At 36.3% G+C, this 12,032-nt stretch overlaps 1 protein-coding gene across 14 annotated transcripts in view; it reads right to left on the bottom strand.

Annotated features, from left to right (window-relative positions):
- Positions 1 to 410: 410 nt before the first annotated feature.
- The window catches only part of SNX14 (sorting nexin 14), a 104,839-nt gene continuing 93,217 nt past the window's right edge, over positions 411 to 12,032 (bottom strand). For all 14 annotated transcript variants that reach the window (XM_036316534.1, XM_036316525.1, XM_036316524.1 and 11 more), the window contains 8 exons: positions 8,205 to 8,245; positions 7,943 to 8,062; positions 6,158 to 6,281; positions 5,726 to 5,890; positions 5,440 to 5,535; positions 2,925 to 3,016; positions 2,061 to 2,117; positions 411 to 617 (listed from right to left, as the gene is read on the bottom strand). In XM_036316534.1, coding sequence (XP_036172427.1) covers positions 579 to 617; positions 2,061 to 2,117; positions 2,925 to 3,016; positions 5,440 to 5,535; positions 5,726 to 5,890; positions 6,158 to 6,281; positions 7,943 to 8,062; positions 8,205 to 8,245 — 734 coding nt within the window. In that variant the 3' untranslated portion in view covers positions 411 to 578. The remainder of the gene's footprint in view (positions 618 to 2,060; positions 2,118 to 2,924; positions 3,017 to 5,439; positions 5,536 to 5,725; positions 5,891 to 6,157; positions 6,282 to 7,942; positions 8,063 to 8,204; positions 8,246 to 12,032) is intronic.

The following is a 12,032-nucleotide window of genomic DNA, read 5'->3' as shown; positions in this document are numbered from 1 at the left end:
TGAAATATAGTTGTAACCACAACGATTACAAATATCTCAGTTTTCACCCCTAAAAGGCTATAACCTGTCATTCATCCAACAAAATCAAGAAGTCCCTTGTTTGCTCTGGAAAATTCATAAAGGATGTCTTCTTTATAGATACACAATTAACTATGTAGAAAGAGAAGAAAAAGGGGAAATAAACCTCCTAAAATATATTAACTCTAAATAAGAAAGCAAGTAAGATCTTACCCCTATTTCTCCACACTAAACATAATTATTTTCAAAATGATACAATACAAAGGTTGTCAGCCTTATCTGTTTGCCCGAAGAGGATTATGAATTATCTCTTAAAAAATGGATACAACAAGTGACATATATTCTAATAGAATTTAAATAACAAATGTAAAACAAAAGGCTATGAAACCAAATCACTTTCAATCATAATTAAGTTAGTCTTTATTAAAACAAAAAAATCTCAGAGACAGAATTACATGATATATACAAGAATATACAAAAGTAAAAGAAAAAACAGTATATTTCTACTACAGTAGCACAGCAGAAATTTTAACTGGTTATTCTATCCCAAATCCAAATGTTTACATCCAGGACGTCACAGAGGTAACTTCCTTTTGTACCTAAAAAAAAAATAAGTCCATTTAATAAAAGACAGTAAGGTTCATTTATGAACTGCCTAACAGTTCCACAATTCCAGTGTACCTAAGACACAAATATTGCCATCTCACAATCCAGGACCCCTCAGGCGATGTCAGACTGATGGTTTCAGCCTGGTCCCTGCAGGCCAGGCCAAGGGACCCCACCAGTGCAGGAATCCATGCACCGGGCCTCTAATATGCATGTAAGATCTTTGGTTAATCTCTTACCGCCCTTCCCCCTCCCTGCTTCCCTCTGAGATTCATCAGTCTGTTCCAGGTTTCCATGCTTGTGCATTGAGCATCTGCCCCCTGGTGGTCAGTGCACAACATAGCTACCAGTCAAACGGTTGCTTAGGCTTTTATAAATATAGATATAACAAAGAAATTAGCTGGTATATGCCTTATGTTTTAGAGAGGAGAAAAATGGCAAGGTATGGGGACAGACCTTATAAAATTTCAAACAGTTGCCCTAACCGGTTTGGCTCAGTGGATAGAGCATCGGCCTGCAGACTGAAAGGTCCCAGGTTCGATTCCGGCCAAGGGCATGTACCTGGGTTGCGGGCACATCCCCAGTAGGAGGTGTGCAGGAGGCAGCTGATCGATGTTTCTCTCTCATCGATGTTTCTAACTCTCTATCTCTCTCCCTTCCTCTCTGTAAAAAAATCAATAAAATATATTTAAAAAAAAAATAAAAAATAAAAAATAAAAAATAAAAATAAAAAATTTCAAACAGACAGTTGAAGGTTTTCTGTACTCATTTCCATGTAAATTGAATATAAAATGTCCATAACTGCTACCCTGTTTTAATATACACATAATATTACTATAATGAAAGCTAATAGGTAAATAGTTCAAATCTGAATTCTTCTACTCTATGAAACTGGTATTTCAATGCTATACCAAACCCTTGAAGAGCAGTTATTTCATCTGACCAAAGGGGTTAGTCAGAAAAATATAAACAGTAAAAAATAATAACTTAAATCTTTGCTCTAACCTCCAAATACTCAAGAGTCAATATAATGATAATAATTACCATCCTTTTTTAAAATTCAGCTGCTTCTAAAATACTCAAGTCTGACTTACACAGCATTCAATGTCGCTGATGACAGCCTGGAGAACCTGGCCATTCTAGTGTTAGGACTTAACCTCACACCTTCCTCTGGAAAGACTACAGGGTATAGTGTCACTTTCTGCTTTTAATTAGGAAGGAATGAAGTTAAGGCAAAGGCTATTCAATTCCTGCCACCAAAATCCATTCTACATTTGAGCACACTGAATAAAGAAAATACAAAGATCTATTTGTTAAGGTTGTTCATATTTAAAAGGATCATAGTCATGGATTTTCTTAATTTTTATGGCCCTATTAAAATAAATGTCAGAGCATATGATTAATAGCAAAGAATAAAATTGCTGATTTTTAGTTACCTTATTGAGCTCTGGAAACAGTTCTTGTATCACAATGTCCAATAAAACATAAGTCAGCTAAAGCACCAAAAAAAATTTTTTAAGGCATTAGACAAACCCATAAAAATTGAGAAACACAAAATTCAGGGCTGTGGTTACTTCTAAATGGGAAGGCAGGGAATAGAACTGACAATATAAAACAAGCACAAAAGTAGCTTCAATAGTATCAATAATGCTCTATTTTGTTTAAATATATTTTTATTGATTTCAGAAAGAAAGTGAGAGGGAGAGAGATAGAAATATCAATGATGAGAATCACTGACCGGCTGCCTCCTGCACACTCTCTACTGGGGATCAAGCCCACAATCTGGGCATGTGCCTTTAACCAAAATCAAACCCGAGACCCTTCAGTCTGCAGGCCAATGTTCTATCTGCTGAGCCAAACTGACTAGGACGATAATGCTCTATTCTTAAGTCCATTGTTAGATAATCATGTGTTTACATGTGGACAGTTTATTATTATGCCTCATAACTCATTTTATGTTAGATATTTTATATGTAACAAATATTTTAAAGAAATTATGTTATCTGAAAGGTGAAATTCTCAATTTTTAAATTTTTACTTTATTTCATGAAATTTCTGTATATCCCAATTTTTCTACAATGAATGTTTATTTTAAATCAAAACAAATCATGCTAAATAAAAACAGTAATTACCTAACAAGTGTAGCACAAACAAAACACACTTTTTTCTATCTGAATGTTTGAATTATGCTGCCTTGATTTAATATAGTGTCACTTCACAGTTAATAATATACCAGGCCCCCTACTGTGCCATTCCCCAAACCCAGCCAACTCTAGTCAACCTGCTTTAATGAATTTTACCTGCTTGTTGAGAACTGGCTGCTGTAAGCCATCAAATAGAAGCCTGATGCTTTCATACTTGGCTTCTTCACCAATACACTTGACAATCACATCTAAACAAGAAAGCAATTTTATATTATAAAAGTGACTCATCATTAACTAGTTCATAAAAGAAAATCTCCACTCTGTTTCCCGGATATTATGCAAACACTAAATCAGAATTTTCTAAACCAGGGTTTCTGCAAGGGTTCTGTGGTCAGGTTGAGAAATGAAGTATCAGGATCCTCTTTTTGGAGAGTCATAATGCACAAAGCATATTGCAAGCATATGGAATGTCACAGTAAAGAAATCTGTCTATACTATTAAGGGATAAAAGTTTGAAAATAATACATATTGTATTATTCCATTCAGGGAAAACAAAATGAAATCCTAAAATTATGTCTATACATTTGTACATATATATATAGAAATGCACAGAAAAATGTCTGTGAGAATTAACACCAACTGGTGCACACAGTCATTTCTGGAGAGTAGGAAGAGGATGGCCCCTAATTTTAATATATATTTTCATATTTGAATATCTTAATATCAAAAAATGTTTAATTTAATTTTTAAAAAATATATATTTTATTGATTTTTTTACAGAGAGGAAGGGAGAGGGATAGAGAATTAGAAGCATTGATGAGAGAGAAACATCAATCAGCTGCCTCCTGCACACCCCTCTACTGGGGATGTGCCCGCAACCAAGGTACATGCCCTTGACCGGAATCGAACCTGGGACCCTTGAGCCCGCAGGCTGATGCTCTATCCACTGAGCCAAACCGGTTAGGACTTAATTTAATTTTTAACATAGACTTTCCTAAATGAATATCACCACTTTGTTTCTGTACTATTTGCATAATTACTATTAACCATCTCACAGAACAATCCTTTTAGGAAATGTTTAAACACTAATTGAGGATTCAGAAAGTGTCATGTATCACTTGTTACCCAAAAAAGTCAGTCCTTATTAAAATCTCTGCTGAATGTTTTCCCCCAAACAGGAAAAGAAAATCATTCATAAGTAAACAAGTTGCTCAAATATTTGTCCCTTCCCCCCAATCATCATGGAACTCTTAATGCTGCTCATAGAAAATTCTCCATTTAGGTTTGTTTCTATGAGGTAAATCTAACCCTAAGAGGCAAAGGCCAAATTTAATTTACAAGATGCATAGCAGATCCTTGATATTTTTAAGCTATGTAAGTAACCCAATATGGATCTTTTTTAATCCTCTAATTCACCAATACTACATAGAATTTCCCAGTTAATATGCATGGAGCATAACAGACAAAAATAAATGATCCTTTCAGATCCTTCAGGAGTCACTAAGAAATGAGGAGTAAAAGGCAACAGATAACATGCTAAGCTTACTCACTAGCTAAATTACTCCTTCCCAAATGAAAGTCTTCAAGTAGATGTGATTCAATTATGCCTCAGCAAAATAACAAATTATTACATTCATTGGCTTTCCATGTTGTTCCTGAATAGCAAAACTAACACTGTTAAAACCATGAATGCTATATCATATTATGAAACAGGTAATAAATTATTTCATCATTTACCTACAGAAGATTTACTCAAAAATAGCTTTTGTTCACTTTTACATTCAGACCAGGGATTTAACTTAATTGTCCTCACACAGAGTAGCAGAACTACTATTCTGGGACTAATTTTTCAATGATGAGAATTCTGTAAGGTACAGTCCTAAGCCCTCTTGAATTCCTTCTCTATATTTTCTCCCCAGGAATTATTATCCCTCACACGTGACTCCCATATATCTGTCCTAGTACCATCATTCCTCCAATTCCCAAACTTGGACAGCTAAATGCTTACTGCTAGCCATTTCCTCCTGAATAATGTACAGGCACTTCACACTTAAAATGTCCTAAACCAAGTATCCTCTACTTTGACCCCTTGACATTTTTTTCCTTGTATTTCCCATCTCAGTAAGAGGTGACTACCATTCACTTACTTAGTGGCCTGAGCCCACCTCCTTTATAGGAGAGGTGATCATCCTTTCCCTTGGAGACACATGACTCTATTCACATGTATGTTTTGACTGCATGTCTGTCTTCCTGCTAGACTTGAGCTATCCATGTATATTTTTTTATCCCTTTCATTCTGCACAGTGTCTGGCACATGTAAGGTGTTCAATAAATTGGGAATGAATTTTTATTTTTTAGTCATACACACTAGCATAGCTCTTCTCATGGTAGAGTGGACAGCAGGGCTCCAACTGTCCCACTAACTACTCTGATTATAAGATATTACCAAAAGAATCTGTCTATTTGTGTGCATGGAAATAGCCTTGTCTTAAAGTTCTTAGTGCTATCATCATAAAACCAAATTTTATTTAACGAATGAATGAATTTTAATTGGCCCTTAGAACTATTTCTAAAATGAAAACTCAGAGTAAAAATTAGCTTTAAATAATTACTATACATTTCACCTCAAAGTGGTATTTATCTATACTAAACTACTTCTTAAATATTACACCTGGAATGTAATTCATCATTTCGTCGAAAGTCTGTTTTGCTCGTTTTTGCTTGTCTTGGAGAGAGCGAGGCTCAGTGTTTTCACAGAATACAGCATCTAAAAAGAGAAAAATAAATATTTGCTGGAATTTTCACTTATCTTACACAAAGTATTTATTAAATACACAAAGTATTTATTAGTAGAGAAACTAATAAACCAAATAAAAACAAGACTTCTCACTCTTTTAGATCTGATTGAAATCATTAAGAGCACACAAAACATAAAACAAACATGAGAAAATACAAACCTCTGAGAAGTGTTATAAGTGAGACCAAACGGTGCTCCTGAAATAACTGTTGTAGTTTACGGTGAATATAGTAGTCAGTATACATTTCCAGGGTGTTTTTAAAGAGGATTCGAGTTCCCATTAAGAGATGATGAAGCCAGTCAGGAACTTGGAAAACCACTCGTCCTGAAAGGATCACATGGAATACTTCATTTAAGATATATATTTTAACATTTTCTGATATAAAAAACACAAATGGTCAATATTTTATTTGTTAACACTAGTAAACTTCAATATGTCCAAGGCCAATGGTATTGAATTCTTAAAAGAAAGTAATTTCAATTTTTAAAAATATTATAACAGGGCAATACTTAAGAGCAATAATTTACATCACATAAGAAATATAAATCATGAATGAAAAACAGATTTTAATAGTAACCACATCCGTCTTACCTACGTACATCAGGTAATCATAAACTCCTTCTACAGTCATCATCTCCATAAAATAATTCTTATTTTGCTTTCTTTCTGTATTCTCAGCACGGTTTGCATTATTCTTAAACAGATCATTGAAAAGCTAAAGTAAAAGTTGAAATAATAAAGAGATAAGACTTTGATTAATGTGAAAAAAAAACAAGATACGAAGAATTATGAATGAGGGAATTCAACTAAATCTTAACCCTACTTACCTTTAAACTATGTAAAAAGTGTCTATTCTCAATAATAATAATAAAATAGCAGATATTAAGGAACTAAAAAAAGTTAGAAAAGATCAATAATGCCAAAGGACAAAAGCTTTGGCAAGACTGATGAAAAAAGATAAGAAAACAAAAGGGGACATAACTCATGATGTCAGAGAAAATAAAAAGAATATTATTGACAACTTTAGGCCAAAAGATTTTCAACTTTAGATAAAATGAAAAATTCGCTGAAAAATATAATCTATCAAAAATTAATTCATAAAATAATAAACCTAGAGATTATAATCATTAACAAAATTAAATCTAGTTGTAAAAAAAAACGTTCCTACGAACAAAACTCAAGGTCTAGATGACTTTACCAACAAATTCTATCAATTATTTAAAAAACTAATAATTCTAATAACTCTACCAGCTAAAAGAAAAAGGTTAATCTAACTCAATACCAAAACCTGACAAGGATAGGATAAACAAAAATGTAAACTTCCTAAACCCCATAAAGGATATCTATGAAAAATGTACTATTTCATGGTGAAACACTGAAATCACTTCCTTTATATAACAGATCCTAGCCATAATTGAAATAAAACCTGCCATCATTTGCAGATAAGTCTGTAAATCTAAAAGCATTAATAAATATGTTACTAAACTTAATACAAGTCTTGCAAAATTACTGAATTAAAAATCAATACACAAAAATCAACTCTATTTCTGTTTACCAACAATAAAGTTATAGTAAAAACAAAAATGAAGGTGTTTTGGGAGAGAAGATGGGCCCAAGGCTGGGCCCTACTCTGATAATAAACTGAGCTACTTACAGATAGGGAATATATATTATTCCCAGTGCCTAACACTCAATAGTAAGCACACAATAAAATATTTGTTTAATGAATAGATAAGATACTTTATAAACTACTAACATTAGTAATACCATCAAATAAACATAAGTACATTCTAGCAAGTAACTTCTTGATTATTGGAAGTTGGTGATTTATAACCTCAGAAAATCACTTTTAAAAAAATCCCCCAGCTCTGGCTGGTTTTCTCAGTGGTTAGAGCATCAGCTCTTGGACCAGAGTCATGGGTTCAATTCCCTGTCAAGGGCACGTACCTCAGTTGCAGGTTCATTCCCCAGCCCCAGTAGAGGTGTGTGTGTGAGGCAACCAGTCGATGTGTCTCTCTCACAGCGATGTTTCTCTCTTCTCTCTCTCTCTCTCTCTCTCTCCCTCTCCTCCCCTACCCTCCCTCCCTTCCACACTCTCTCTAAAAGTCAATGGAAAAAATATCCTGGGATGAGTATAAAAAAAAAATCCCCCAAATATAGTAATGGTAGAAGTCTGCAAATAAAGAAATATTTAACCTGTTAAAGAAATAACCAAACAACTATTCATAATACCTTCCTTACACTGTATAACTGATCTCCATATGAAAAAATTAAAAGTACTATCCATTTCATTAACACAGGATTCTCCCTATAATAGAAAAGTCATCTTAAGTACCACAACTTCAGACTTATGGCTCTTTAAGGTAATGTTCATACCTTCTTGTTGTTTTCTGAAGTAGGGCTGAGAATGGTCAGTTCTGGTTTACATGGCTTAGGCTTTGGAGATTCACAGGAATTAATGAAATTCATGATGAAAGGTTCCAAATGCTGACCTTTCTGTGGTAATACAGAGATCGCAGTATGAAAATCAAAAATTAAGATTATGATTTTCAATATCACACAGCCCATTAAGATGTATTAATATTTAAATATGCTTTTAACTATCATATTATAGAATACACATAAATTAGTTATTTACCTCTTTCATTAGTTTTCCAGGAACAGATTTTATAATTTTCCCTGCAATTAAAAGTAAAATATTAATTTTATGAAGGGATAATATACATTGTAATTGTTTATATGAATACTTCACTAGGTAATTTTAAATACTCACCTGCCAAGTAAAAAGTAAAACAGTAAGAAATATGTATAATTGCCCACTTCACATTTAACAGAAATCTACAATAACTATGGTATACTTAACTATTTATAGATACAACATTTGGAATTTATTGTAAAATAATCCAATTGGGGTCGGGGGTGGAGAAAGAGACAGAACAAGCAAAGTGTCGATAACTGTTGAAATAAAGTAGAGAGTTCATTATTCAAATTTCTCTACTTTTGTGTATATATTAAATTTTCCATAAAAAAGGTTTTCAGCCCTAACGGGTCTGGCTCAGGGGATAGAGCGTCGGCCTGCAGACTGAAGGGTCCCAGGTTCGATTCCAGTCCAGGCATGTACGTTGGTTGCGGGAACATCCCCAGTCAGGGGTGTGCAGGAGGCAGCTGATCGATGTTTCTCTCTCATCAATGTTTCTAGCTCTCTATTCTTCTCCCTTCCTCTCTGTAAAAAAATCAATAAAATATATTTTTTAAAATGTTTTTCAAAAGATTTTAAACAATGGTGAATATATAAAGGTATATAAAAGTATACAAAAGTTCGTCAAAAGAAAAAAGTTTTAAAATTGCTACATTTAAATTGGCTATTTGAGTAGCCTATATTCAACATTTTCAATTAAGTACACTCTAATCTTGTTTAACCAAAATTTCTTCTTGATTTTATCTCTAGGTTCCCTTGTTATAAAATATCAAATTTCTTAAGATTTTCTCAAGTAGCCGAAACCGGTTTGGCCCAGTGGATAGAACGTCAGCCTGCGGACTGAAAGGTCCCAGGTTCGATTCCGGTCAAGGGCATGTACCTGGGTTGTGGGCACATCCCCAGTAGGAGATGTGCAGGAGGCAGCTGATCGATGTTTCTCTCTCATCGATGTTTCTAACTCTCTATCTCTCTCTCTCCCTTCCTATCTGTAAAAAATCAATAAAAAAAATATATTAAAAAAAAAGATTTTCTCAAGTATTTAGAAATGACTGTAAAAATAAGTCAAAGTTGATAAATAGCACTTAAATTTCTTTCAGTTCAATTTAGAAAAAAGTAGACTTATAGCAATAGGGAGAAAGATAATAATAGAAATTAAAAATTGAAATTGTTTTACGACATACAAACCACCCAACCATCCAATCAGGCTATTTCTCTTTGGTACCCCCATAAGCCACTCCTCCCTCTTAGAATTTCCAAATGTCATTAAATTACAGGGCTTCATTCTATGCTTTTCTCTCTAGTACATGCTCTTCTTGAGCCAAATGATTTGCTCAATCTTATTTCAAATAACATTCAAATCTACTCCTTGCCTATCTCTTGGCCTCTCCTGCCTTATAAAACATCAATTAAATTCTATAAACTCAGCAAGTTCAGAACTGCTCTTAATTTATTCCCTGTATCAGCAAGTAATGGCATTCATCCAGTTGTTTAAATAGAAACCTGGTTCGCTTTGAATATTTCTTCTCCTTCAGTCAAATCTTCAGTAACCAGGTCTACCCAATTCTATCCCCTCTACTATTTCCCCTGATAAGAAGAAACCTCAAACACACACACATACTAAATATGTTGGCTCAACTAAATATATTCATTTGGAGAGATAGAAATACAGATAAAAGCTAAATGCCTACTTGTAATATTTAATTACTGTAGGTCTATATAGACTTAAGATTGCATTATGTAAAATATATTGAGAAATACTTCTTTTCTTCCATTAGTATCTTTAACAATTTTATTTAAACTTTTCCAGATTATATTAGCTTGGTTTATATTTAACTTTTTATAAAAGAAATCATGCTATATATATTATTTTGTGCCTTGCTTCTTTAATTCAATATGTTTTTAAGATTATCGACACTGCTGCAAGCTACATGCTATAGGTATTCATTGCTATAGGTATTCCTTTTATGAATCTACCATAATTTATCTGTCCATTCTATTGCTGATGAACATTTGTATTGCTTCCAGTTTGGGCTATTATAAACAATGCTGCTATGAACATTCTTAAATATGAATATACTAGAGGCCAGGTGCACAGATAGGGTCCCTAGGCCTAGCTGGAGATCAGGGCCGATCAGGGCCTTTTGGCTGCCGGTTGGGGCCTTCCTTTGTTTTGCACTGCACCCTGGTGGTCAGCACACATCATAGCGAGCAATCGGTCTCCCAGCTGAACTCCCACAGGGACAATTTGCATATTAGGCTTTTATATATATAACTAGTAGCCTGGTGCACAAAAATTTGTGCACTTGGGGGTGGGGGGTGGGGCCAGACCCCTCAGCCCGACCTGCACCCTCTGTCATGTTCTGGGACCCCGGCCACTCCTGGCCTAGGCACAGGCCTACAACGCTTGGGGCAGCCTGGCTCCCGAGGCCCCATTTTATCACGAGAACAAAGTCAGCGTTAGTTACAGCCCTTACCGAACCCAGTACAGTGCATCTGTGTGTACAACTGCCTCATTCATGTGCCTGCTTTGCCCTACTGAATTACTAACATCTTGAGGACATAGCTCTGTCTTATCCTGCTTCAACTTCAGTGCCTGGCCTGGTGCCAGGGACCTGAGAGGGTCTGCTGAGTGAGTGAGTGAATAATGAGTGAGTGAATGAGTGAATGAATGAGCGAGTAAGTGAATGAGCAAGCAGCTACAGGGCGGGAACTTCTGCCACGTTGCCATGGCAATGCGGCAGAAGTTCCGGCCCCACACCTGGCTGCCTGAATGCCCACCCCGGGAAGTTCCCACCCTGCTCCCAGCGGCCCGACGCCCCTCTCCCAGCTGCATAATTCGCGCCAGGCAAAGGCAGCCTGGGTTCTCCACCTTTGCCCTGCTACCCGGCTCTTGCCTGCCGCCTGGATTTCAGATCACTGTCAGCGACAGGCGGCTTCTTCCATCCTTCCCCTTTCACCTCCCAGCATTGCACCTACATATGCAAATTAACCGCCATCTTTGTTGGTGGTTAACCACCATCTTTGATGGCAGTTAATTTGCATATCACCCTGATTAGCCAATGGGAAGCATAGCGAAGGTACAGTCAATTACCATGTTTGTCTATTATTAGATTAGATATGTAGATGAGTATATATGACAGAGAGGAACTGCTGGGTCACTCAGTTTTATCATTTAACTTTTTTCAAGTGGTTTCCAATTTATAGTCCTACTAACAGTATATAAGAAGTCCTTGGAGAAACTAAGATGGCGGCATAGATAAACACCGGGAAATTGCTGCTTCCCACAACAATCGATAAATGCATCAAAAACACAAGGTGGACATCATCCAGAACTACAGGAGGGCTGGCTGAGTGTAAAGTCTACAACTAGAAGGAAAGAAAAGCACACTGCGAGCGGGAGGAGCTGCGGAGGTGGAGTGCAGAGGTACGGGGGCTCGCGCGCGGAAAGGGCTGGCACCTGAGGACGCGGCTGTCTTTTTGAATCCGGAGGGAGACACAAGCTCCCGACGGCTCTGAAATCCGGTTCCGGGAAGTCTCTGGGGACCCAGGACTCATACGGGGAGAAACTGGACTGTCTGGCAGCGGGCAAGCTTGAGAGCGGCTTTCCCTCAGAGGTGCTTGCAGCCATTGCCGGGACACTGGGACTCGCGACTCCTTAGGGCAGGGCTGAGGCTCCGCCATAGCTGCTTTCTCCGCCCTTTGATTCCTTGAGACCCCGCCCCGCCCAGGCTTCGGCAGAGGCTTTTGCATATGAATGCCCCGGCCATT

This window comes from Myotis myotis, unplaced genomic scaffold (assembly GCF_014108235.1).
Source record: "Myotis myotis isolate mMyoMyo1 unplaced genomic scaffold, mMyoMyo1.p scaffold_m19_p_7, whole genome shotgun sequence".
NCBI classification, from domain to species: Eukaryota; Metazoa; Chordata; class Mammalia; order Chiroptera; family Vespertilionidae; genus Myotis; species Myotis myotis.
The sequence above is the reverse complement of the archived record's forward strand: the minus strand, read 5'-3'. Positions and strand labels throughout refer to the sequence as shown.